The sequence below is a fragment of the Lytechinus pictus genome, chromosome 4, assembly GCF_037042905.1.
Source record: "Lytechinus pictus isolate F3 Inbred chromosome 4, Lp3.0, whole genome shotgun sequence".
Lineage (NCBI taxonomy): Eukaryota > Metazoa > Echinodermata > Echinoidea > Temnopleuroida > Toxopneustidae > Lytechinus > Lytechinus pictus.
Window position 1 is genome coordinate 13,634,055 of NC_087248.1, and position 24,734 is coordinate 13,658,788.

The 24,734-nt window shown below is 34.7% G+C and overlaps 2 protein-coding genes across 2 annotated transcripts; both read left to right on the plus strand.

The window, feature by feature from the left end:
* The first annotated feature begins 3,782 nt into the window (after window positions 1–3,782).
* LOC129258416 (23 kDa integral membrane protein-like) lies at window positions 3,783–11,907 on the plus strand. Its single transcript, XM_054896694.2, has 7 exons — window positions 3,783–4,666; window positions 5,843–6,034; window positions 6,613–6,687; window positions 7,371–7,469; window positions 8,172–8,345; window positions 8,998–9,081; window positions 10,058–11,907. The coding sequence occupies exons 1-7, from the start codon at window positions 4,601–4,603 to the stop codon at window positions 10,127–10,129; spliced, it is 762 nt and encodes a 253-aa protein (XP_054752669.2). The 5' UTR covers window positions 3,783–4,600; the 3' UTR covers window positions 10,130–11,907.
* Window positions 11,908–13,184: 1,277 nt separating this feature from the next.
* On the plus strand, window positions 13,185–23,018 carry LOC129258978 (CD151 antigen-like). The gene is made up of 7 exons (XM_054897239.2): window positions 13,185–14,050; window positions 15,411–15,602; window positions 16,599–16,673; window positions 17,319–17,417; window positions 20,153–20,308; window positions 20,697–20,780; window positions 21,542–23,018. The coding sequence occupies exons 1-7, from the start codon at window positions 13,985–13,987 to the stop codon at window positions 21,608–21,610; spliced, it is 741 nt and encodes a 246-aa protein (XP_054753214.2). The 5' UTR covers window positions 13,185–13,984; the 3' UTR covers window positions 21,611–23,018.
* Window positions 23,019–24,734: the final 1,716 nt, after the last annotated feature.

Genomic DNA, 24,734 nt, shown 5'->3' on the forward strand with positions numbered 1-24,734 from the left:
TGTTTCTTGTGAATGTTATGGTGCTATTTTGTTTCATCTTCCATCATTTAACCGCTCCACAAGATATATTGAAAACGTATAGGCATATGTACATGCTCGAGTGTGCACATTATTTTATTTTGTATCGGGTGCCACGAGCCTAATTACATCAGGAGGGCTAAAGATATTCGTTCGACCCGACCCATTCGATTTTTTCAATTTGATATTGCTGATTGGCAAAAGTGTATGAATATGATTCAAAATCTAACACTGATTCTAGAAATGGTAACTACTGAACTTCCTTTGTCCTAATTGGGAAGATATATCAATGATTTGGAACTATTTTTTGACTGGCGGAAGAATTGGGGCTATTTTACTGTTTCAGTTGATGAATTTGATCCCATCACAGTTATCTTCATTAATGGCGATTATTGTTAAAATGAGCTGGCTACGATACCCTTCTCTGGACAGATATGGAATGTTAGATATATATCCTATCCAAAGGTAGTAAACATTCAACCCTCTAATTTCACATTTATCTTTTTATGAATTTTTCTGAAGTGCCATTTTAACGCATATAAGTCTATGGGGAATGTTTTACGCGCGTGATACCATCGTCAACGAGGTTTTTGGGTAGCACCCTCTATACTCCAATCGTAGGAAAATCGGAAAATGTTAGAGGCGCCCCGGCCCAATTACTCGGACCCCCTCTCCATTTTCAAATTCTGAATCCACCACTGATTTGTACATACATTCAACTGATCCTGAGAAATTGCCAATAAAGAATGCATAATTTATGCAATATGAACAGTAGAAATTCAGGTGTCCTCGCTCAACTATGGAAGTGTAAAAAGTTTGGAGTGTGTCTGTGTGTGTGGTGATAAAATGATGGATGAAAAAAACAATTGAGCTGAAATGAAATTCGCCCCAATTACGTTTGACATCCCATCTAAATGAGTCTGTCAACTTTGAAAATGATGTTTTCCCACTTTGATGCGTACTTACTCATCCATGAATAAACGAACAAATTTCATTTTTGATAAGAATTTCACCCTTGGGTTGATAAACTTCACTGTCAATATTGCTAAAGACATTTTTAAATTAAAAAACAATTATATTGAATAAGGGGTTACTTCCTCTTGAACATAATTATGTACCCACATTATACACAATATCTATGAGAGAGGAAATCAAAATGTTTACAAAAGTGAAGTAAGGTTAGGTTTTATGGAAGATTTTTGTTACTTCTGCATAGGTTTTGTTTTTAAATGAAACTTCGTATGTGACTTCAGAGTGAAACTATCCAAAAGGCACGCACACCAAAATAATATATAATTTGCTGTGGCACAGAGTATGTCTAAAGGGTCTCAAACTTTCTTCTCATTTACATAATTTTCAAATATTGTGTGCTCACTAAAGTATTAGGCATCGGGGATTTTCATAAAAAGCAAATCAAATGAGCTATGCATGAAAGCCTGTGATAGATAACAATATAAGTAGTTGCATCCCCCCCCCAAAAAAAAAAAATCGTAAAAAGAGTTTTTGTTCTATGAAGCGTGAATGTTCAATTAAATGCCTTAGAATCATTGAAGCATGTAAAGTGGTCATGAAGATAAACGAAAAAAAGTTGAGAGAATTCCAGCGCTCAAAATGAAACAATACTTGCCCAAGAAACTTGATAACTGCATTTTTCTGTTCACTAAATGTCATCATATTCTTGCAATAGAAATGAGTAAAAATGCAATTCTAGCAAATTCTGAGTCGTGCTTCAAGCGTGAAATTAAGAAAGAAGTTGTATCGTCCTTTAACCCTATCTTAACTGGGCTATTTCAGACCCACATATGCGGGGGGGTCAATTTGATTTTAATCTGGGTTATAGGGTAGAGTTTAAATGGATGTACATATGTTCAGTATATATACACAAAAAAGAAGTAGGGCCCCCTAAATAAAAATGCTGTAAGTTTTGAACGGAATGATTTTGAAATATAATATTTCGTAGGTATTTTTTTACACGCATTAAGCAACTCCTGGAGAAAAATGAGATTGATCGGTTGGGTCATGCATGAGTAATCAAAGACTGAATTAGAAATGACCACTTTTGAAAGTCACAAGAGTCGTTTTTCAGATTGTGTAAATACAAACATGACAAAGTTGGGCAAAGGTTTTTTTTTTTTTGGTGAATTTTATGGTGTTAACGCTGTTTTTCTATCCAGCATTTAGACACTCCACACAAGATTTTGATAACGTATGTTCATGGTTGAGTGAGCACATTCTTTTTGTGACGTATCATCATAGGGGTTTATGGTAGTATCCCCTTTAACTTGTTTAAAACAAGTTAGAATTAGAAAATGTTAGTGGCTCCCCTCCCCCAATTTCTCGGCACCTCCCCACTTTAAAATTCTGGATAAAACACCGATTTGTCCATAAATTCAACTGATCCTAAGAAATTGTTAGGAAAGTATACAGTCTTATGCAGTAAAAAGAGTATTAATTCCCAAGTTTTCGAGTGTGCTCGCTCAACCATGAAAGTTTAAAAAGTTTGGAAAGTGTGTGGTGATAAGAATGATGGATGATAAAAACAACATCAAATAAGTTACATTTTAAACCAAATTTGCCCCCATTATTCACTTTATAACCACTTAAAGTGAGTCTGTGACATTGAAAATGCCCCTTTTCCTCCTTTGAGGCGTGCTCATTTATCCATAAATAAATAAATCGATTGCATAGAATTCTGCCTATAGGTTGATAAATATTACTGCCAAATGATACTGGTCAAGACAGCTTTGAAAAAAAGTTCCACCATATTGAATGAGGGGTTACTTATTCTCAAACAAGTGCACCCAAGGTGTCCATAATGTCTATGAGAGAGTAATTCAAAATTTTAACAAAATTGAAATAAGGATTGTTTCACAGACGGTTTTTGTTAGTTATGCCAATAGTTCTCTCATGAAACTTCGCAGATGGCTTCAGGGTGGCATTATCCAAAAGGCACGCCCACCAAAATAAGCATTCGATACGGCACAGAGTGGGGCAAAGGCCTTGAACTTTCATCTCATTTTCATAATTTTCGAATATTGTGTGCTCACTGAAGCATTAAAAATCGGAATTTTCATAAAAATCCAATCAAATGAACTATGCAGGGAGGTTTGTAAGTAACAGATATATAATAAGCAATTGCATTTTTTTCCAATAACGTAAAAAATCATGTTCCACATGTTCATTCAAGCATGAATGTTTAATTAAACACCTCTGAATCATTGAAACATGTTATTGGTCATGAACATCGCGAAAAAGGTTGAGAAAAGATCATTTCAGTAACCAAATTAAAACATTACTTGCCAATGATATTTAAAATTCGTAATTTTTTTTAATACTCATTGAGCCGTGAAATGATGAATACTATTGAAGATACTCTTCCCCAAAATAATTGTCACCATATTCGATCATTTTCATCAATGACTGTGTTTATTCAACCGTGAAAATTAGCCAAAAAGGGTTGTATCATCTTTTAGAAGGTACCTTTTAGAAGCCTTCTGACCCGGGCCTTCTGACTATTTTTCATGGTGAGAATGTGGAATTCGTTCCTATAAACTGGAATGAAAGTCATGAAATTTTGCTTGTGACTTTTAAAGAATGGCAATTTTGCCCTTGGCGGTGCTCACTGAAGCATGACATAAAAAAAGTATGTAACATTCACAAAGAGGGTAGCTTATAAAAATACCTACACGCTCATGTAAAAAAAATATATAAAAATCCCAGTGGTTCGGAAATTGTGGATGTTTGTTTAAGGGGGGACTTTTTTTAGTGTATAGATGGAAAATCTTATCATAAATAGGGTTTATCTGTAATATACAGATCATATCACCATGTATGTCACAAGTCATGGCGTCTTGAAGTTATATCTATCTATTATAGTAGGGAGTTTTCGTACTAAAACATATAACGCTTTCAAGAACATAGCAAATGCCTTTCACGACAAAAAACACCCAAGAAGTCTCTGTCGAAAATTGGTGAATCAAAACACTAGCGATATATTTTGCAATATATTTTCGTCAGCTTCGAGATTCCTGTTACGGTTCACCAATTTCCGACAAAGACCTCCCAGTTGTTTATTGGGATTTGCATTTGCCTTTTCAATCAATGCATTTACTGTGTTCTTAAATTCGTTTTGCGTTGCGGTGCAAAACTCCCCAATTGTCGTGATCATACCAAGACTTATCCATTTAATCACACGTAGATAATGTCTTTAATCTTCACTTTGACATCTACCCTGGCAAACATGGACTTTGAACTCGAGTAATATATATGCTTATTCCTCGCATGCATGTATGTGTATATTATCATAGTCACGCTGGTCATTACATCGCTTCCTATATAGGGAAATTACATCAGCTACATGTTGTAGTTCAGACTGTTTGATCTCAGGAGCTGTATCGTGATTCTGTGAGGTATTGCTGGTATATAAGGACTTCTACGCGCCCTTTTAACTCCAGTCACATTCGTTTCCAATCATAGACATAGTTTAATATTGGCCTACATACACATTACAGAAAAGAGTGAAGGCTGTAGCTGCACTGGAACATTTGATACTTCGGAGTAGAAATATCATAATCAAATCAAAATGGTGGCTGGTTGTGGACCGAAGATCGCTAAACTCTTTTTGTTCATCTTGAATTTCTGCCTTTGGGTGAGTATACCCAGATGAAATCATTGACTTTTTTACAATCATTTTTTTAAATGATTGTGTAGGACTATGTATAATAGTAATTGTTCGCTTTATTAGGTTGTATTTTCCACTATTGGCGTTAAGGTCTTTGAATCATTAAGGTGGAATAATAGACCTCCATTTCTGGCTTTGATTGCATGAATTATGCTAATCAAGGATTGTTTGATGTGTTTTGGTGACGTCATAGAATTTATGAACGATCACGAGGTCTATTTTTTAGTTTCACTTCCATCGTTTACCGAGTCACGAGGAACACTCTTCCAGCAGGACGTGCAAAAAAGCGCGTGGGTGTAAGTGCGTTCAGGTTGTGGCGGTGGGGTGAAACGGTGAATCCACCCCTTAATGAAGAGCTTTTCTGATGGTCTTTACCATTATATCCCTTACACTCCGGTTCGTTTTTTTTATTTTATTACAAAAAAACACTATATCTAACTTCAGCAGCACTATACATAGAACACATAGGTCTCTAAAACACACAGACCTACATGTACATATAATGGCAGGTTAGTCTTAACACACCTACTTATCTTGTAGGAAGGAAACAGTAACTGTACAAAACACAGACAAACTTGAGATTTTTGTACAATACACTTTTGGTATCTTTGACAAATGTAAACTATTTCCCTTGTTTTATTATTTTTGACATAGGCTTTATACCCCCTACTGGACCCATCCCACCCACACTTTACCACACAATATTTGAAAGTGTTACGTTAAAGTTGAATCTCCAGAATATATGTGCGCACTTGTGTGTGACAGAGAGATTAAATACAACATAAAAAACAAAAAAAAATAAAAAACATAAAATCGATCTTAAATTTATAAAACATCTTAGAAATTACATTGTCATTTGCCTTTATATCTCTATCACAAGAAAACTACCGGGAAGTAGACAATTGCATGGCCGTATGCATAATTTTTGTTCGGGGGGGGGGGGGGGGGCAAGACGCATAATAATGATTGAAACCCGAAAGCGAGGGAGTGAAGCAACCAAGCTTGTCATGGGGCGGTTTTGCATTTTCTTAAGTGGAATTGAAGGATTTTCAAAATTTCCGGGGGGGGGGCTTGGTACGGTCATAGATAAGTGTGTACTTGGATACTTATGTAATGTAAATGTTATTTCAATGCTCTTTGTAGATTTGCAGTATTGCCCTGATCGCTGGAGGTGCTTATTTGACCGCTGAGTACAATCGCTATGTGGATCTCTTCTCAGAGGACACCATCCTGACTGTATCATGGACGACAATCGGGATCGGGATCTTCATTTTCATTGTCGGGTTCGCGGGATGCTGCGGGGCCATCGGCGAGAACTCGTGTCTTCTGAAAATGGTAAGGGGCGTAACCAATTCAAATAAAACAGACGCATAGTGATGACCCTGGTAATGGTGATGATGATGACAGTAATGATGATGATGATGGAGATGCTGATAATGAACACTGTGAATTATGGTGATGACGACGACGACGATGATGATGATGATGATGAAAATAATGATGAGGGTGATGATTGGGATCAAGATGATGGATGTTGATGATGATGATAATGATGGTGAAGATATTGATGATGGTGATGATGATGATGATGGCGATGATGGTGATGATGGCGATGATGATGATGGCGATGATGACGATGGAGATGATGATGGTGGTGATAATAATAATGATGATGATAAAGATGGTGGTGTTGATGGCAGTGGTGATGATGATGATGGTGTCAATGATGAAGATAATGATTATGGTGATTAAAATGATCATGTTGATATTGTTATTTTTCATTTTGTTGTATTTTGTTAACCAGAAAAATGAATTAATCTAGATCTAATATAAATGGACTTGTATGACGTCAGCAACATTTTGACAAGAGGAATTACATTTTTTTTTATTTGTTTTTTTCTCTCTGTTTACAGTATTTCATGTTTGTTCTCATCATCGTTCTTGCTGAGGCTGCCTTGGGAATACTGACATTTGTCTACAGTGATGATGTTAGTCTATTTATTCATTCATTTAAAGGGAAATCAAGTTTACCCGGTGTGAAGTTTGTTTGAATAAAAGCAGAAAAACAGAGACGTATTGATGAGGAATTTCTAAAAATCCACCAGAGATTAGCCGCGTTAGGTTTCTTCATAATTGTTGCTTTGGTGACGTCATATACGAGTAGCTCCGCCCTAGGTAGCGTCATATAAATTCTATAAAAGGCAATTTTCTCAGAGAATTAAGAATGAATACACTTGTGCATCCATTATTTATCATATGGCTCTTCATTCAAATCCAGGTTCCAGAAGAAAACAAAAAAATAAGTCATCGCAAAGCATTAAAAAATGGAAATTTAAGGAATTTATATTCAATGGTAATATTGACCAACAGGACTAATTAAATTTGTAAAAATTTTAATAGTGAATTGTTTGAGACAGGCAGAGAATAAAAAGAAGAAGAAACCTGGGGCGAAGAGAAAAATATTATAGACATTATAAATAACCCTCTTTTCTGGGGATTTATTACAATTCCTGGCATTTTACTATGTAATGGGGAGTGTAGCCAACGTAGTTAGGCGGAGCAACAACCTTTTGATATAGTTAATGGGTCATCCTCCCAATGTAATGGATTTCCATGTATTGCAAGTTGTGAAAGGTGTGTAATTTATCCATCGTTCATTGTCATATTACAGATTGAGCAGAGTTTGGAAGATGGTATGCTGCAATCAATAAACGAAACCTATGGTCTAAAGGAAGGTGCTACGGCAGCTGTAGATGACATCCAAAGATTGGTAAGACGAACATGTTTTTAAAATTATGTATGGCCCCTTTAAAATATGAGGAATTTAACGTTACAGGACGTGAATGTTCCCAGGAACACCAAACATTAAATAGAATTTCAATATATAATTTTATGGAGCATATATACCTATACAGGTAATGTATGAAATGCAAGTTATTAGAGGGTTGTGATGTCTCCTTCTCCTCACCGAACCAACACAATTTAGTTATATGAACGCCATGAAATGCACTTCAAACCATCGTTGCCTCATGCATTGAAGAGGAACGGTTGTTCAATAGTTGAAAAGAAGAATTTGGCTTTATCAGGAAGATTCCCGTCCTGTAATTTATACGATTAAGTCCCCAATAGCTACTTTCATTTGCCATCTACATGTATGCCAGGACTAATATCCAAACAATAGTGATGCTGGTGATAGACCGTAATCATATTGGTGGTGGTGGTGATGATGATGATGTTGATGAAGATGATGATGATAATGATGATGGTGATGAAGATGATGATGAGGCTGATGACTATGATGCTGCTGCTGATGATGCCGATAATGATGACGACGACGATGGTGATGAGCAAGACGATAATGATGATGACGATAATCATAGATGATAATGACAAGTGCCTGTTCTGGAATGTTTAATATCCTTTCATGACCAATTTGTTTGTTTATTAATGTCTTATCCATTCCTCTTCTCAGTTTGAATGTTGCGGTGCCAAAGGATATAGTGACTACATGTACTCGGAACATCTTTCAGAGAGACTAGCAGTACCCGAATCATGCTGCGTTAAGAATAGTACCACAGGAATCATTGCCAACTGCACGATGGGAGCCAAAGGTCAACCAACGTACCCTAAACTTGTTTGGAAAGATGTGAGTTGTATCTTGTTTATTTACTAATTGGTATATTTGCCATTAAGTAGAGTAATTGATCATACGTCTACTCACAATCTTGAAAGGCCTGTAAAAATCGAGATAAATATGACTGACATTGACGGGAAAGGCTCACTCTTTTCCTTGTCGATGTAGCATGCCAAATTTACCTAGGCCATTGTTACCTCTGTCATTCCTACCTGGCACTGTTTAATTGAATGAATCAATATTTACAACAGTGACCATTGATTGATTACCATCATGTTGCCAGCATACATCCCAGGTGAGCAGTCGCGTAATGAGACAAAATATTGATGTGAACAACATGGCATATGGGACAAAGGTGCTATATAAAGCATTCTCTAACAAATTTTATTCGTCAATTTGTTAATTGATTCACCCTTGTTAACTTGCAAAAAAGTTTCTATTGGTGGTGCATGGCTGTGTTGGTATTTCTAATGAACGAAGATTACTATCAATTTGATTAAGAGTTTACAGTTCATATGTATTCATAAGAACTAAATGTATAAGGAGAAAACGCAAATTTTATGAAAGTAAGGAAGAAGCTTTTTAAACGGTAAAATTGACAAGATGCACCCCCATCACCATGATCACTAACTTTTATTACTGTTTTCTCTCTTCTCTTTTCAAGGGTTGTGTGGACGCTTCAAAAGAAACGATAAAGAATCATTACATCATAATTGGAGCTGTTGCTTTCGGATTTCTCATCTTTGAGGTATGTTACTTTGTCTTTCCCCATTTTCCACCTTTCCCTTCTTAACGCAAACTAGTTATAATGGTTGGATGACTATCATGTTAGGACTATTACAGTCATTTTTTACTAGAACATCAATTCTTGACTGGAATATAGAAACGAAGTGAACAGACATACCAATTGCACTAAATAGCCTTTAGAGTTTTTCCACTTAAAATGATAACCGATAAGCGGATGGCATTCGGTGTCGACAATGCAATCTAACAATGGTAAAAATCGGGAAATATATAAGTTTCATTGAGAGAGTAATTCAGTCTTATATAGATGAAATTATTGGAATACAAGGAAAAAGAAAATGGAAGAAAAAGAATGTCTTCAAAACAATCACTCATGATTTTGTAGCAAAAATCAAAGTTGATGTTTTGAGAAATTTAATAAAAATCGATACAATTCATTACGCCCTTGTAATTGAAATTTGTTTGCCTTTTTTTTTTTGGTCCATTTTATACGCACATCTGTAATAGATAGGCATTTTAGTAATCATGGTCAAGTTGAATATACGACCATATATTTTTTCTCGGGAGAAGATGTATATCTCTATGGTCAATTATATTATGATTTTTTACGTTTATGATGTCGGATAACTGGACTCTTTAGGCTGGAAGATATGGGATTTACTATGCGGAAAATATAACCTATAAATCTATTCGACATTATGGTCCCGATATTTGGAACAATTTTACAGGCAATATTAAATCGTGCTCAACAATATACTCCTTGAAAGCTTTAAATTATAATTTCGTTAAATGAGCGATATGTTATGTTATTTATTTTCACTGCTTGTTTTATGACCAAAGTATTGTTAATATTTGTTATAACACCTCTGTATATCTTGTATATCTCTGATATTAATGCAGAAATAAATTAAAATCAAATCCAATCAAAACATTACCGTACTTGAAATAATCTTATTTCTTTATAATTGTTCTTTCTACAGATCCTAACTATGGTGTTTGCTTGCTGTGTCATTGGTGGCATCAGCAAGGATGGATATGATAAATATGCATAGAAAAATATTTCCACTTCTTTGAAGCCGAAGATGTGAAGAAGAATATCAAGGAGATCGACTGTCGGCAAAGACGTTCACATCGAGTTGATAAAGGATCGTGCGGGGGAGCGTTTCATGAAACGACCTGACGTTACCATAGTAACAGTTCCTTTCAGCCAATCAGAATCAAGAAGAGATGTCAGATCTGACAACTTGTTGGACAAAGATGTTGATGAAACGGTCCCCTGGTTTCCACAATCTTTGTCGGTCTCAAAAACTTTGGAAATGTTTTGTTTTACTGGAAAATTTTTCTGTAAATTTAAAACTACAGCTGGAACAAAACGATTTCTCAAAATAAAAACAAGATAAAGTAGTGACTTAAGGGTGCAATCAGTATTCTCTTACAGGCATTTCACAAAGAGTAAATGAACTGAAGCTTGGAATACGATAAACGCCAGACAACACATTTATGAAAATGCGATTTAAACAAGCTACGTTTCATTCAAAGAAGATACACGCCCTTTACGAAAAATTTGTGTATTATTTTATTAAAGTTGATTTGCGTATACACACATTCAGTAGAAGATGTTTATTCATGGTAATGCTTTCTTTTCTACACAAAAAAGTTGGATTTGTATAAGTGTAAGTCAAACACATCAATATTTTTTTTTATTGATATAGCTATTTTTGGTTGAGATTTATAATGCAGATACTTGTCACTTCATTTTGGTTCTGTAAATAACACTATTGTAAAGTCTTTGTAAATATGTCTGTGCAAAGGACAGTGGATGCAAATTGTGTTTAAACCCTTGTATCTGTGTCTTGCTTTATCGACATCATTGTAGGTATGGAACCAGATGATAATTAATTTGAATTGATTTACATTAAAAATGCTTTAATGTTTATATGCTGCATGTTCAGTTGTAATCCTTTACAGTCTTTCTTTACTTGCTAAAAATGTACAACCTACATAAAGGTTGTGTATGAATATCAAAGTAAGAAGTTTAATAGTGACATACAAAATCTACGCTTCCAGCATAACAAATTAATATTTATAAAGTCTGACAAGGTACCAACCAGAATTTACGACAATATAGAATTAAACGGGCCAATAAAACTGATAATTTGATTGTTATTTTGGACCCCCAAGCTACTTTTGATATGAAGTATCTCATTCTCTTAAATGAAACTAGGTATGAGTAGCTTAACTGTCTGTGTGCAACTATTATTTTAGTCGATCATAACGTCTATGTACATTATAGTCTCTTAATTTGCTTTGACTAGGACACAGCAGTGTCTGACTTCATATAATATAGTTTGCATATATATATAGTTTAGATGTATTTGTCGCACCAAGCTGAGAAAACAGAATACGGAGCCCAAAATTCTGATTAACAAATGTATCTGTTCTTTAGAAATGAAAGAATTTAGAATTTGTACATTTGAGATTTTTTTTTAATTTGTATAGCACTGTCTGAAAAAAAAGAAAAACGATGTATGTGAAGATGTAATTGTTATTTCTACTTCCCATTGGGGGAATAAATGATGTTCTTGTTTCCCTGTTACCAGCAGATCTAAACGAGGATGGATTAATTTATTTAGATCACATCAATTGATTTTGCAATCATTTACCATGTACGGTATAAAGTAAAATTTTATCCTAATCAAAATTGTTTTTTAATGTACTTGCGACGAATGTCTTTGATAAAAAAAATCAATGAAAAATCAAATCCTAATAACAATTAGCCTAGCTGTTTGGAAGAAAACGAGATTGACAATATATTTTTTTTTTCAAATGATGCAAAGATAGTGGTTGGTATGTGCTGTTTTTATGTATTTTACCTTAAGTTAACATGGTTAATGCATTGTTGGTTCATGAAAATATATAAAACCAAGAGAAAGGTGACAAAAATAGCATCAGAATTCACGAATGGAACGGAAAATGGGAGAAGGAAAAGGAAGGAACTAGGGAGAAAGAGGGAAGGGAAAGAGAAATGTGCTTGAAAGGGGGAAGAAAAGAATGAAAGTGTGTGTGTGTATGGCCCTAGAATTCCGGTAGGTGTGTAAAAATTTAGTGTTGAAACCCTTATTTATTTATTTTTTTCGGGGGGTTGTCAATTTTTTTGGAACGAAAATGGCATTCATTTTTTTAGTGAAACTTTTGAACCCCCACCCAAAAAAAATAGTTATCGGGACCCTGTGTGTGTGTTGTGCTTGTATATATTTGGATGTTAGTGTGTGTGTGTGTGAGAGACATATAAGGGAGTTGGATTTTGGGGTGGGTGGATGTGGGTGAGAAAGAAAAAAAGGCAGCTTGATCGAGGTCAAATTTGATGAAGTATTCACAGATGACAGAGATACGAGGTTATGGTTTATCATATTCACCAGTGATTTCATTCTATATTTATTATGTGCATTAGTATTCTATAATATAAAATCGAGATTGTAATCTAGGTTTGCAATTAATTCTTTTGTTGATTTTATTATTAACCTGATGGGAACTCACTAATAATGAGCACTGGGAGAATCAAGATATGGTAAAAAGTTTAGTATAAAATGCTATATGCTTTACAGGACTCCAAATTTGCGAATCTCGTTATTGACTGGGAAGGTAATTTTTTGATAAAACACACGAACAATCACTAGAAAAGAAAGAACAGCATGGGGCAAAATGGATGAGCATCCTTACAATATAGATCTCCAGTTATATTTTTCCCATGCATAAGAGTAAGTGAACTCATTTTATGAATGCGGGGGTGCAATCATTCATTTCTTTACTTGTATAATCCCAAATACATTATTAATAAAAACACTTGTAGATGATATATTAACGACATTCAAACTCTCCCAATACACAAAACCCTGATTCAAACCAAAACAAAATAAACAGAAGAAATCAGTAAATTACTGATCCACACACACCCAGCTAACCCACATACACAATTCGACGCACACATCCCCATTCACGCGCACAGCCGGACACTCACAACTCTTATTATACAGTTATATGTTATCAAAATGGCTCATGAGAATTGCATATAAAACAAGATTTAATAAAATGTGTACGTGTGGGCAAGGGGGGGGGGGTCATTAAGCAAATCCATAGTGCAAATTTTTATTTTATTTCTCTACATTATTATCCCTATCACAGCCTTACATGTAAACAATTCATCATTTATTGCAGAACACAACGATATCCATAAATGATGATCTTTGTACTTTGCATTTCTGATATTGAAAGGTCTGCGACAATATAAGTCAAATATTAACATAGTGGCTCGTGCAAAATTATGTTTATTGTAATTACACAGTGTTCCATATGCGGCATATGATGACAGCTTTTTTGTGTCTCGTGATTTATGTAGCCCCAGTCACACGCAACTTGATGTTACCCCTAAACATTACGATAGTAAATATACCAACTTAAAAAAAAACAGGCGGAAGGTATACATGTTTTTCTAAAGAAGGGTAATCAAAGGGGAATCAAAATAATGTTGATAAAATAATGTCATTAATTTGGCACGTTTAGGCTGGGGTTATCTAATCCTTTTTGATTCCCCCTGTTTTTTATCAGGAGAAGTTTTTACAGAGCTCACGAGTGGAAAAGAAAAAAAAAACAGTCCAACATCGAATTACCCGATCATCGCCATTACATGCCGATATCATCGCTCTCCTAGACCGATAGTGCATTGGAACTAAGTGTAACAAGGTGTTCATAACCAGCAGGTCACACTATGTGAATCGTTGTTTGAAGCTCGCCGAAACAACTGGCACAGTGACACTTGATCTTGCTTTATTTGAGACAACTTTGGAGGTCATTGTGATGCTCATTCTTTTCTGATTGTTCCAGTCGCCGCTCTAGATTTGAAAATCAAAATGGTTGTGGGCTGTGGGCCAAAAATTGCCAAGCTTTTCCTGTTCATCTTTAACTTCTGTCTCTGGGTGAGTATGGCCTATACTTTCACTAATATCATGTAGGTTTACTTAAATCAACAATGCAGTTACAGTACTCTTATGGCTACGTATGGCATTTACTTGAAGTGGCTTACATGTACGTCATGTACGGTCATTTATGGCGCCGTCGTATTTCCCCAATGGCGGTCGTACAGCGAGTCGAAAAGGGCCGTTAAAAAATTACAAATAAATAAAACGGCCGTTTTCGACTTACCGTAGAGGAAATGTGACAGCAGAATCAGTTCCTATTGCATGCCATGTGTTAGTATTCGTTAAACAATGTTTATAAGCCCTGAGTTTTCAATCCAACAATATAATAAAAACACTGAGATTACTCACAAGCTAACCTTAACAATGAATTTCTAAAAACAATTTTAGACGATCAAAATGTTCAGAATTCTTCTCTAGCATTGAATTGAAGACTCCCTAAATGCCCGTTTCGTCACCTGTGTTGTGAGGTCTCGAAATGATTTACCCTTCATTGTGTTTCAGTTTCAAAATCTTGGATTACGTTAATTTGTCACGGATGAATGGTTGTAGACGTCTTTAAAGGGGTAATCCAGGCTGAAAATATTATGATCTGAACAATTAAAGAAAAATCAGACAAACAAAACACTGAAAATTTGATCAAAATCGGACAAGAAGCAACAAAGTTATGGCATTTTAAAAATTTGCATTATTCTGGTGAAACAGTTCTAGGCACGTCTTCATGAATATTCATAGAGCAAACTGATGATGTCATATCCCTACTTGTTCTTTGTATTTTATTCTATGAAATTAGGTTTATTCTTTTTTTTTTCCTTCAAGAACCAGAAATATTGGAATAACAACTTATTAAATGTGCATTAGATATTCATTGCTGCAACGTATTTCATTACAAGGGAGACATGTCATTCAGACATGTATGAAAAAAAGTTAAAAATTCTGATTTCATGTAATAACACAAGCAAATGAAAGTGGGGACGTGACTTAATCAGGCCATCTAATGAATATTCATGATGATGTGCATATAACTGTTTTCACAATATATTGCTAAACTTTGAAATTCAATAACTTCGCTATTTGTTATCACATTTGGATGAAATTTTCAGCACTTTACTTTGTGGATTTTACTATGTTTATTTAGATAGAAATATTTCCAGCCCGGAGCATCCCTTTAAGATTAGTGTTGTCCTTTTTTTGAAGTCTTGATTTATGTTCAGTCAGGTAAAAAAATGTTAATCCATTCAAACACGATTATGGAGTCTGCCACACTCACAGAAGTCAGAGGAAGAATCGATTTGCAGAAAGTTTTGGGAAAATCCAAAGGACTTATAATAAATGTATCATTTTTTCTTCAATTTAACAGCTATGCGGTGTCGTCTTGATTGGTGGGGGAAGTTATGTCGCTGCTAAGCACAATGACTATGAAGATCTCTTTGCAGACAACGCCATTCTGACAGTATCGTGGATCGCTATCGGTATCGGTTTGTTCATTTTTGTGGTCGGATTCTCAGGATGTTGTGGCGCCATGAAAGAGAGCTCTTGCCTTCTTAAACTGGTAAGAATGATAATTAGCAAATCTACACTAAACAAATGCCTTCTTGAACATCTAACGTCATGGGGGGGGGGCATGGCCGGACGCTGCATTGAGGGCAGGGGGCAAGTCCCTCCACCCCCCCCCCCGAAATTTTGGAAAAAATTTTCACTACAAATTTTCAATAAATTCACCAAAGTTGTAAACAAATACCTTCAGTTTCAATTAACAAAATGATTAAGTGCCAAACTCGATCTCTTCGCTCCCTCCCTTTTGATCTTTTTAATTGTTTATGCCGATGCTGACGGTAGTGATGGCAAGATTGATGGACATAATGATAAAGATGATGAGGATAATGATGATCAAGTGCATGGCAACGATGATGAGGAGGAGTAGGAGGATAATGACGATGATCATGATGATGACCATGAACATGATAAAGACGACAACCATATATTGTGACAAATTTGGTGGTCATGTGATAATGTTGGTATATATAGTGATGCTGGTGGGTAAGCTTTGGTGAAGCTGATGATATCAATCACAATAAGTTTAGGGGCTTGCCTTCTCTACAAGCTTTTGCTTTTCTTGGCAAGTCCCTCCGTTCATTTCTTGTTTCTTTTCATTGATAATATTACTGCAACAAATTGTAGTTTTGTTTAATTTATATTCAACATTTGTTACGAAATTTCATTGATTTGTCTGTATTATCGATTATATTGAATATATATTGTTACTTTGATTATATTTTGAAAAAATTGTTGAACGGAAATAAAATCTTAATCTTAATCTTAATCTTAATGATAACGATTATTTGCATGGTGTAGCTGCTCTGTGTCTTTATCCATCCGATATGTACCCAATATATGTGAAAGGAAGTATGGTTAATATTGTTTCGTCAATTTTCACGTGAGTAATGTACATTTCTTTTTTACAAGTTTCTTTGAATATTGGAAAAAAAATCTCTCATTACAATTTTTAACCAAAGATGCCTCATCTTATTGCATTATCTTTCTGCAGTACTTTTTCTTTGTTCTGCTGATAGTATTGGCTGAAGGCTCTTTGGGGATCGTTACGTTTGTGTTTAGCGGTGATGTAAGTATTTTGTTATTCGTTGTAATCAAAACTATTCACAGAATTATTCATTCTCTAAATACCAGCACGTTAATATGGGCATATCAAGCAATCATCTACAAAATAGATATTGTTTCTGATTTCCTCTTATTTTGAATTAAAATAAATGTATTCTTTTCATTGAATAAATAAGATCTCAATTCCACTATTATCATTATTAGTATTCATTGTTATTATTTATTATTATTAATTATTATTTTTATTTTTATTTTAATTACTATTGATATTATTATTATCATTATTATTTTACCATGTTATTATTTTCATTAGTATTATTGCTATTTATTTATCCTATTTATTATTATTATTCATTACTATTATTTTTACTATCATCATCATTATTATCATTATTATTATCATCATCATCATTATTATCATCATCGTCATCATCATGATCATTATTGCAAATATTCAAATATCTCATTTTATCCTCGTTTTCACTTCATTTGTTTTTTAAAATCTTTCTTTTTTAATATTTCCCTCTTTCTCGTCCTCCCCATCTTCATCTTTGTTTGTAATTCTCTCTCTCCATTTGTCATTCCCACGTACACCCCTCTCTTCTTTCCTTCCGCCTCATTCTCCCACCCCCCCTCTCCCTCTCTCTAGATTGAGGATAGTATGACCAAGGGCATGCAGGAGTCTATTACTGAGAATTATGGTTTGAAAGAAGGCACAACCCAAGCGATCGATGACGTTCAGAGAACGGTAATGTAACTTGAGATTTATCTAGTAACTTAAAAATTATGATTATAAAAAAATCAGAAATGTTTTATTTCTTAGCCATTTTGCTGAAGGTAAATTTGAATAAATTCTAACATTGTAATTCAAGATCGTCATTCCAGTTGGCAAAATAGTTTAACCAAAACATCATCTTGTTTCAATTTAACTACATCTTTCTGAATCGAATTCCATAGTACTTTGAGGAAATTTAACATGTGATTTTCAAAATGATAATTTTTTTCATTAACTTTCCATTAATTTTTACGACTTTCATTCGTCTAAGTTGCAATTCCACCTCGCCTTTGGGAAGTATTACATAGGGGGGGGGGGCGAGGGGCCCGCCCCCCCCCCCCGTATTGGCAGAACAAAAAAAAAAGAAAGGAAAGAAAGAAAGAAAAAAGGGGGAAAAGAGGGGAAAGAGAGGAGAAAAAGAAGAGGAGGAAAACGAGTGAATAAAATAAGATGAGGGGAAGACTAGTAAAATATAAAAAATATTTCATGTCACTATAGCTATATAAAATTTTCGCTCGCGCTTCGAGCTCGCATTGCCTGTTAGGTAAATTTCATATCTTGTTCAATATGGAGATTTAATATCAAGTTTGGAAGTCAATATACATAACATATTTCACCTCGGAAATCGAACTTTCATTATATTGTGTGATTTACAATTTGATTTTTAAAAAGTTTTCTGTAAAAATTTCAGTTTTATGGTAAGAATATTAACATTTCTGCTCGAGCTACGCGCTCGCAAATTTTGATTTATCAGATACCTATTATTTTCACGTATTCCATAAAGTTTTCAAAATATCCCTTTTTAGGTCTGATTGTCAAAACGTATTAGCTAGCGCTGCACGCTCGCATTTTGATTGGCGAGTTATGTATGTCTCAAAAATTGATTATACAACAAACTACTTAAAATCCCCTTCTCATGACAGTTTATCAAAAATTTTGGCTCGCATTAATGGTTGAAATAAATAGAGTAACTGATGCATCCTATTCATAATTACCAAGTGCTTGAAATGCCCAGTTTTTAGGCCATAATATCAGATTTCGCGCACTCATTAGGTATTCATGAATAAGATATTAATTTAATAATTAAATTGTCCCTTTTGTTTCATCTCGCGCTTAGCAAGAGGAATAGGGAGATAGTCATCATTTTCATATGCATGTCCTAAGGATGCCCCGGTCCTACGTTAAAACTCAAAATAATTATAATGAAAAATAACAGCTCTTTATTAAGTGCAATCCATATCCACCTCACATTTTTCCTACAAAGTGCTTAAAATATAGAGCTGAAATTGATTTTTTTTTCAGATCGAAATATCAATCAGTTAATGCTCGCGCTTCGCGCTCGCTTTGATTTCCATGATAAATGATTTATTTAGAATGCCTAGATTCTAGGTCTAAATATGAAACACGCGCGCGCATGTTTATTCAGATACTCAACTTGTTCTTTATTTAAATCATTATCCAGTTTCAGATCACAATATCAAAAATTTTCTGGTCGCGCTTTGTGCTCGCATTATTAATGTAGGATGATTCCCTATTACTCATTCTTTTTATGATTTACAAAACATGAATAGAGTGTCCCGTTTTTAGGTCTAAATCTCGATTTTTTTCCGCTCGCGCTTCGCGTTCGCATTATTTGATTCTTTAAATATGTAAAGTCTTCATGGCTGATCGTTTGAACTTCGATCAGTTCAAACGTATATTAAAATTTTCTGCCCACGCTCTGCGCTCGCATTATTAATGTAAGGAAGATCCCCAATTATTCATCCTTTTCATGATTTACAAAACTTGAACAGAGTATCTCGTTCAATAGGTCTGAATCTCGAAATTTCCGCTCGCATCAATTGTTTAGTTATATACCAATTCTGTTTAAGTTACAAAAATTGCTTAGAATTGCCATTCCTTAGGTACAAATAATGTCAAAAATTTTCAGCTCGCGCTTCGCGCTCGCATTATTTGATTTTTTAAATATGTAACGTCTTCATGGCTAACTGCAAACACTCTTTAACAGATACCTTTTCCATCAGTTCATGCTCGCGCTTCACGTTCGTAGTCATTATTCATTTGCATACACATCTTTTTCAGGATAGCAAACATTGCCCAGAATGTTCTAAATTTTTGGAACATATACATAATATTTCCAAAAAATTTAGCTCGCGCTTCGCGCTCGCATTATATAGATAAGGATTATAATATTATATCTTTATGTTCATTCATGAGAATAAAGCTAAGAAGTGACTATTAGGACTACCCCTTCAAAGAAACCAAAGATCATCCTCGAGCGGCCGATCGGGGAAAATATGGCTGAAAAAAAATTCCGGCCCCCCCGCCCTATTGGCAAAGGCTGGATCCGCCCCTGTATTAGGGCTCCAAATTGGAAAGTAGAAGATTCTTTAATACTAATGTCAAGTTTTGCTTCAATCATTGTTTTAATATTGAACGTCATATGCTAAAATGGGCAATCTAATATTTCTTTTGATTTGTTGACCCCTACTTTTGAGAGGCGAGGTATATGCTGCACTGGCGAAATATGTTCGATGTATATATAATGCAAACTATCACATTTCTTCAAGAAATATCAATAATTTGAATTTTTATATTATCATCCTTTAAAATATCTATAGCTATGACACTGGTCAGGAAAAGCAAGTAACAGTTGTAATATGGAAAAAGGGTAAACGTACTTTGTCATTTCTTACCCATTTTTGTAGTTTGATTGCTGCGGTGCTACTGGATACGGGGATTACATGACTTCTAAGCACCTGCAGAATGGATTAGCTGTACCAGGATCGTGCTGTAAAGAGCCAGGGTGCGATACCAGTGGACCTAAAGGAAACCCTTATAATCAACATGTAATCTGGACAGAAGTGAGTAATACCAAGAAGTTCATTGGTAATACAGTTGGTGAGGTGCTACAGGAGGCAGGGTTTTTAAGTCGTAAGAACAGATTAAAAAACAATAGTGGTAAAGAAGAAGAAAAAATGAAGAGATTTAAGGGGCAAATGGAATAAGGAGGATAGCCGAGTATTGAAAAGAGGAATCTGGTACGTTTAAATTTGGTTTGATTATATACCATCCAATCAAAAATATTGTTTCAACATCAATGTCTGAAACCATTAGGAGATCGTTTTATTACGCGACCTGTCATTAATTTTTAGCTAAAAACCTTATTTCCACCTTCGTGATAAACTATTTCTAGTCTCTTGATCATAGTTATAAAACATATATTTATATATATATTTCTCTTTCTGAAAGGGTTGTGTGCATGCCACGAAAGACACCATCAAGAATCATTACCTTGCTATAGGAGGAGCAGCGTTCGGTCTTCTTATTTTTGAGGTATCATTTACCAGTTTTTCTTCCATTTAAAATCTTGATAAAAACAGAAGAATGAAAGAAGTAATTTGGTGACAAATTGGCGAAAGGAGTTATGATATAATTGTAAAGCTTTGCAAACTTAGCTACAATTATTAACGCATAATGTGATGCTACTATTGTCAATATGGGATGTATTTTCATCAAATATATTCATACAAAAATTGAGATAAATATTAGTGTTGAAATAAGTTTTGCCATGACTCTGTATGATATTCATAGCAAGGAATGAATTTTTGACCACTAACGTGATCAATTAAGACAGAGATAAAGATATTGTTTAACAAATCATTGTAAATGATCTAAATATCTGAATGTTGGGGTATTTGCTATTATACATCAAAAGAAGATCATTTTAATAATGTGAAAATTTATAGGCCGGACAAGCACTTCATAAACATAATAAAAATACTGTCGTTTTTTGTTATTCGATTCATTGCAGGTTGATTCATTTTTGCTGCTCTTGTAAATAAACACATCATGAGAAAAATAATCTATAAAATTATGTGAATAGGGCCTATATCATTCATACAAAAATAATATTGATATCCGAAACAAATGCCTACATAACAATTTAAAAGACTGAAATACCTCGCGTCAATCTTGTCAAACATTTCCTTAACTGATTCGAATTTGATTATGATAAAAAGGACCTTCAAGTTCATTTACCCAACTTAAATCTTGCTAAAACTACATTATTCTTTTTTCTCCCTATCATTTTACAGATTATAACAATGGTATTTGCTTGCTGTGTCATAAAAGGAATCGACAACAGTTATGAAAAATACGCATAAAGGATTTTTGTCTTCATTTTGGAAGTTGGTGATACAGTCCCACTCATTCATCTTGGTCGAAAATACCAACAAAACCGAAGCCTCAAGATAGAACTGTTCAAATATCATGAATATAAACGGAACTCCAACCAAGCTTGGATCGGAGACAAAGTTTATGTTAAACCCATCTCCTTATATGATTTATCCAAGTATTACTGGACCATTCCAATAATACGTTCCCCTTCGTATGTTGTTCCAGCGGGCCCTGCATTGTACCTTTTCATTGCCCCTCGTAGTGATATATTTCTAATATAAATCCCCATTTTTTCGATTGAAGTTGGTCATGATCAGGTCAATTGTGCTACTTGAGATTATAAATATGGCATCATTTTGAAGATAAAAAAGTTATTTTATTGGCTCACAAGCAGAGTCGGAATTTGTACAATATCGTAATCTGTCAAATAACCCGAATGTATACCAAATACGATATATCTATTATAATAATCACACAACCCAGGAGAAATGTTAGATTAGCCAGATTAAAAAAATAAAAAATAAACGTACATAGAAAACAAGATAACAATGTAATATATACTGGGAAAAAATTGCCGATGTACATCATTTCTTGCTTCTGCTAATGGCTCATAGAAATTAGGACCACTCTTCCAATAGTCTTAATGTTATAAACTATACATTGCTGTATTTCTACGAATGGATAAATTAATGTTTTCATTGTTGTTGATATAATCATGATTGCTGTAGCTTTGTAAAGAATTCGGGGAATTAAAATTAACTTTGAAATGAAGTTTAAAAGGTTAAAAGTTGACAGATACTAGAAACACTCGTCATTTCTTATTATAAGGAACATTATTTTCCTACCTAAACTTGTTTTGCATTTTGTTTTTTTTATATTACTTTATTTGAAGAACAAGAGAAAATCAGGAATGACTTTGAAAGAATTACAACCTGCTCCACTATTTTACCTTTATATTAGCTTAACCTTTCCTCTATAATTCTATATCGTGTGTATGTTGATTTTTAAAATCAAAAGTACAACTTCAGCGCTAAATCGATCAGAATCTTAGAAAACAAAGTCATGTTAAATGTAAGTGAACATGAATTATCCTTGACCTAAACAAGCTTAGAAGTAAATAATATATTTTGTTCTTTCATTCTATTTGATGGGTTCTATATGGATTTAAAATGTTCAACGTATTAAAATAATTCTATTGTCTTGAAAAGGAAACAATATTATTTTTCATTTTTAATTCCTTGTTTCTTATTTATAAATAGTGAAACTTGAGTTTTTATACAAATATTCGAGTTAACACATTTCAGTCAACGCATTTATATTATTTCTGTATTTTTTTTTTATTGTTCTTGAGCGTTAATATACGATCGATATACATTGTCGATTGAGGAATATTATACACACACGGGAGGACAGCATGAAAGGTGGGAAAGTTGGAAAGGGATAGAGGAGAGTGAGCATTTTGAGAGTGCCAGAGTGGTGAGGAGAATACGTTAGCGTGAGACAAAAAACGGGGGGCAGGGGAAGAGAGCTGTGGTGATGGGTGATGCGTTGTTGTGTCCGAAAGAAAGAGCGATGGAGGGAGGAAGAAGGAAAGGGAGAGGAGATGAATTGAGGAAGAAGGTGAGGGGGAGAGAGAGGAGGGAGAGGGAGAGAAACGGGAGAAAATGGAAGGGAGAATGATGTGAATGTATATACTGATGCCGAAAAAGTGAATTAGATAAACTTTCCGACTCACACTCGCCCCAAAGGAGGAAAAGAACTAGATACATGGGCGTAGGGGCACAGGATTATCCTTTGTTGGGGGGGGGGGGGTGACATCTGATGTTTCATCCCCCAAATAGATTTGTAAATGACTGATGAAAAATGATATTGGGTATATTATATTTTAATTTAAATTACGTAATTATAACATGTATAAGGTTAAACTTTGCATTACTAAACATCGAAAACACGACTTATCTGAAACACCACATTGGAATCGAGGACACCTCTTAGCCTTGAACTGTCCACGGTAAGATCAATAGTGCAAACGAATGCAAATAGGCTGCACGTGCATATGGCAGAAGCAAAAAAAAAAGAGAAAAGAATGAAATAATGATAACAATAATGATAATAACGATAATAATAACGTTGCAGTGGCAAGTCCACTGTTAGAAAGTGATATTACACCCACCGGAGGAGGTGTCTACATTAAGCCAGTAAAATTTTACTTTAACGGGTCCTCGTTTGGCTTTAGAATTTCAGATGAATTTCAAAGTCGACGGTAGACGGCATTTAAAGGTATATGTGTGTGAGTTTATGTGGGTGTGTGCTGGGCTATTCATGGATGTGTGTGCGTGTTTTTTGTATATGTGGAAGCTTAAAGTATACATCCAAAGAAAATTCACGAAAGTGATGATTATAGACAAATTATATATGAATGGAAAGGTCTTGTCTTTTTATACACAAATATGTCACTAAAAAGTATTATTGATGTCGTGGAAATGCAAGAAATGAAATTATTAGAGACCATTCTAAGCCCCCCAGCCGCCCCCAGACCGACAGTTCACGCAGTGAAAACAGTCGAGAATAATGACGTCACACAATCATCGAGCTTATCATCCCTCTGTGCATAATACACTGAATCACCTTACTGACCTCTTCAATATCTTCCGAATTTACCGTTTTCTTCATGTAATGTGACATCCGAATTCTGTTTTCGACAACTTCAGACTATAAGGGAACCAGAACTGTGTTATTTTGCCCGTTTTTTATTGAATTGTGAACTGGAAAGATCGATTTTGTCCACTCGACAGTCTTCGTTGTGTTGCTCTAGCCTCTACTAACTATTGAAAAACTCCAAGCTGCACGGTCCCATTCACTTGCTCCCGATGCATGTTGCAGGCTACGCTGTTTGATCCAGTCAAAAGTCAAGGTAAGCATGTTTGGAAACTGTACTTGTTCTGACGATGCATTCAGGTCAGATGACAGATACAGATCTGATATAAGTTTAGAATCATGCATTTTGGCATAACTACTATTAATATTAAAAAGTTTTTATTTTAGAAATAATGTTTTTGCACAATTCCACCCAAGGGTTCATTACATGCCGCCACGCACAGAAAAATCAAG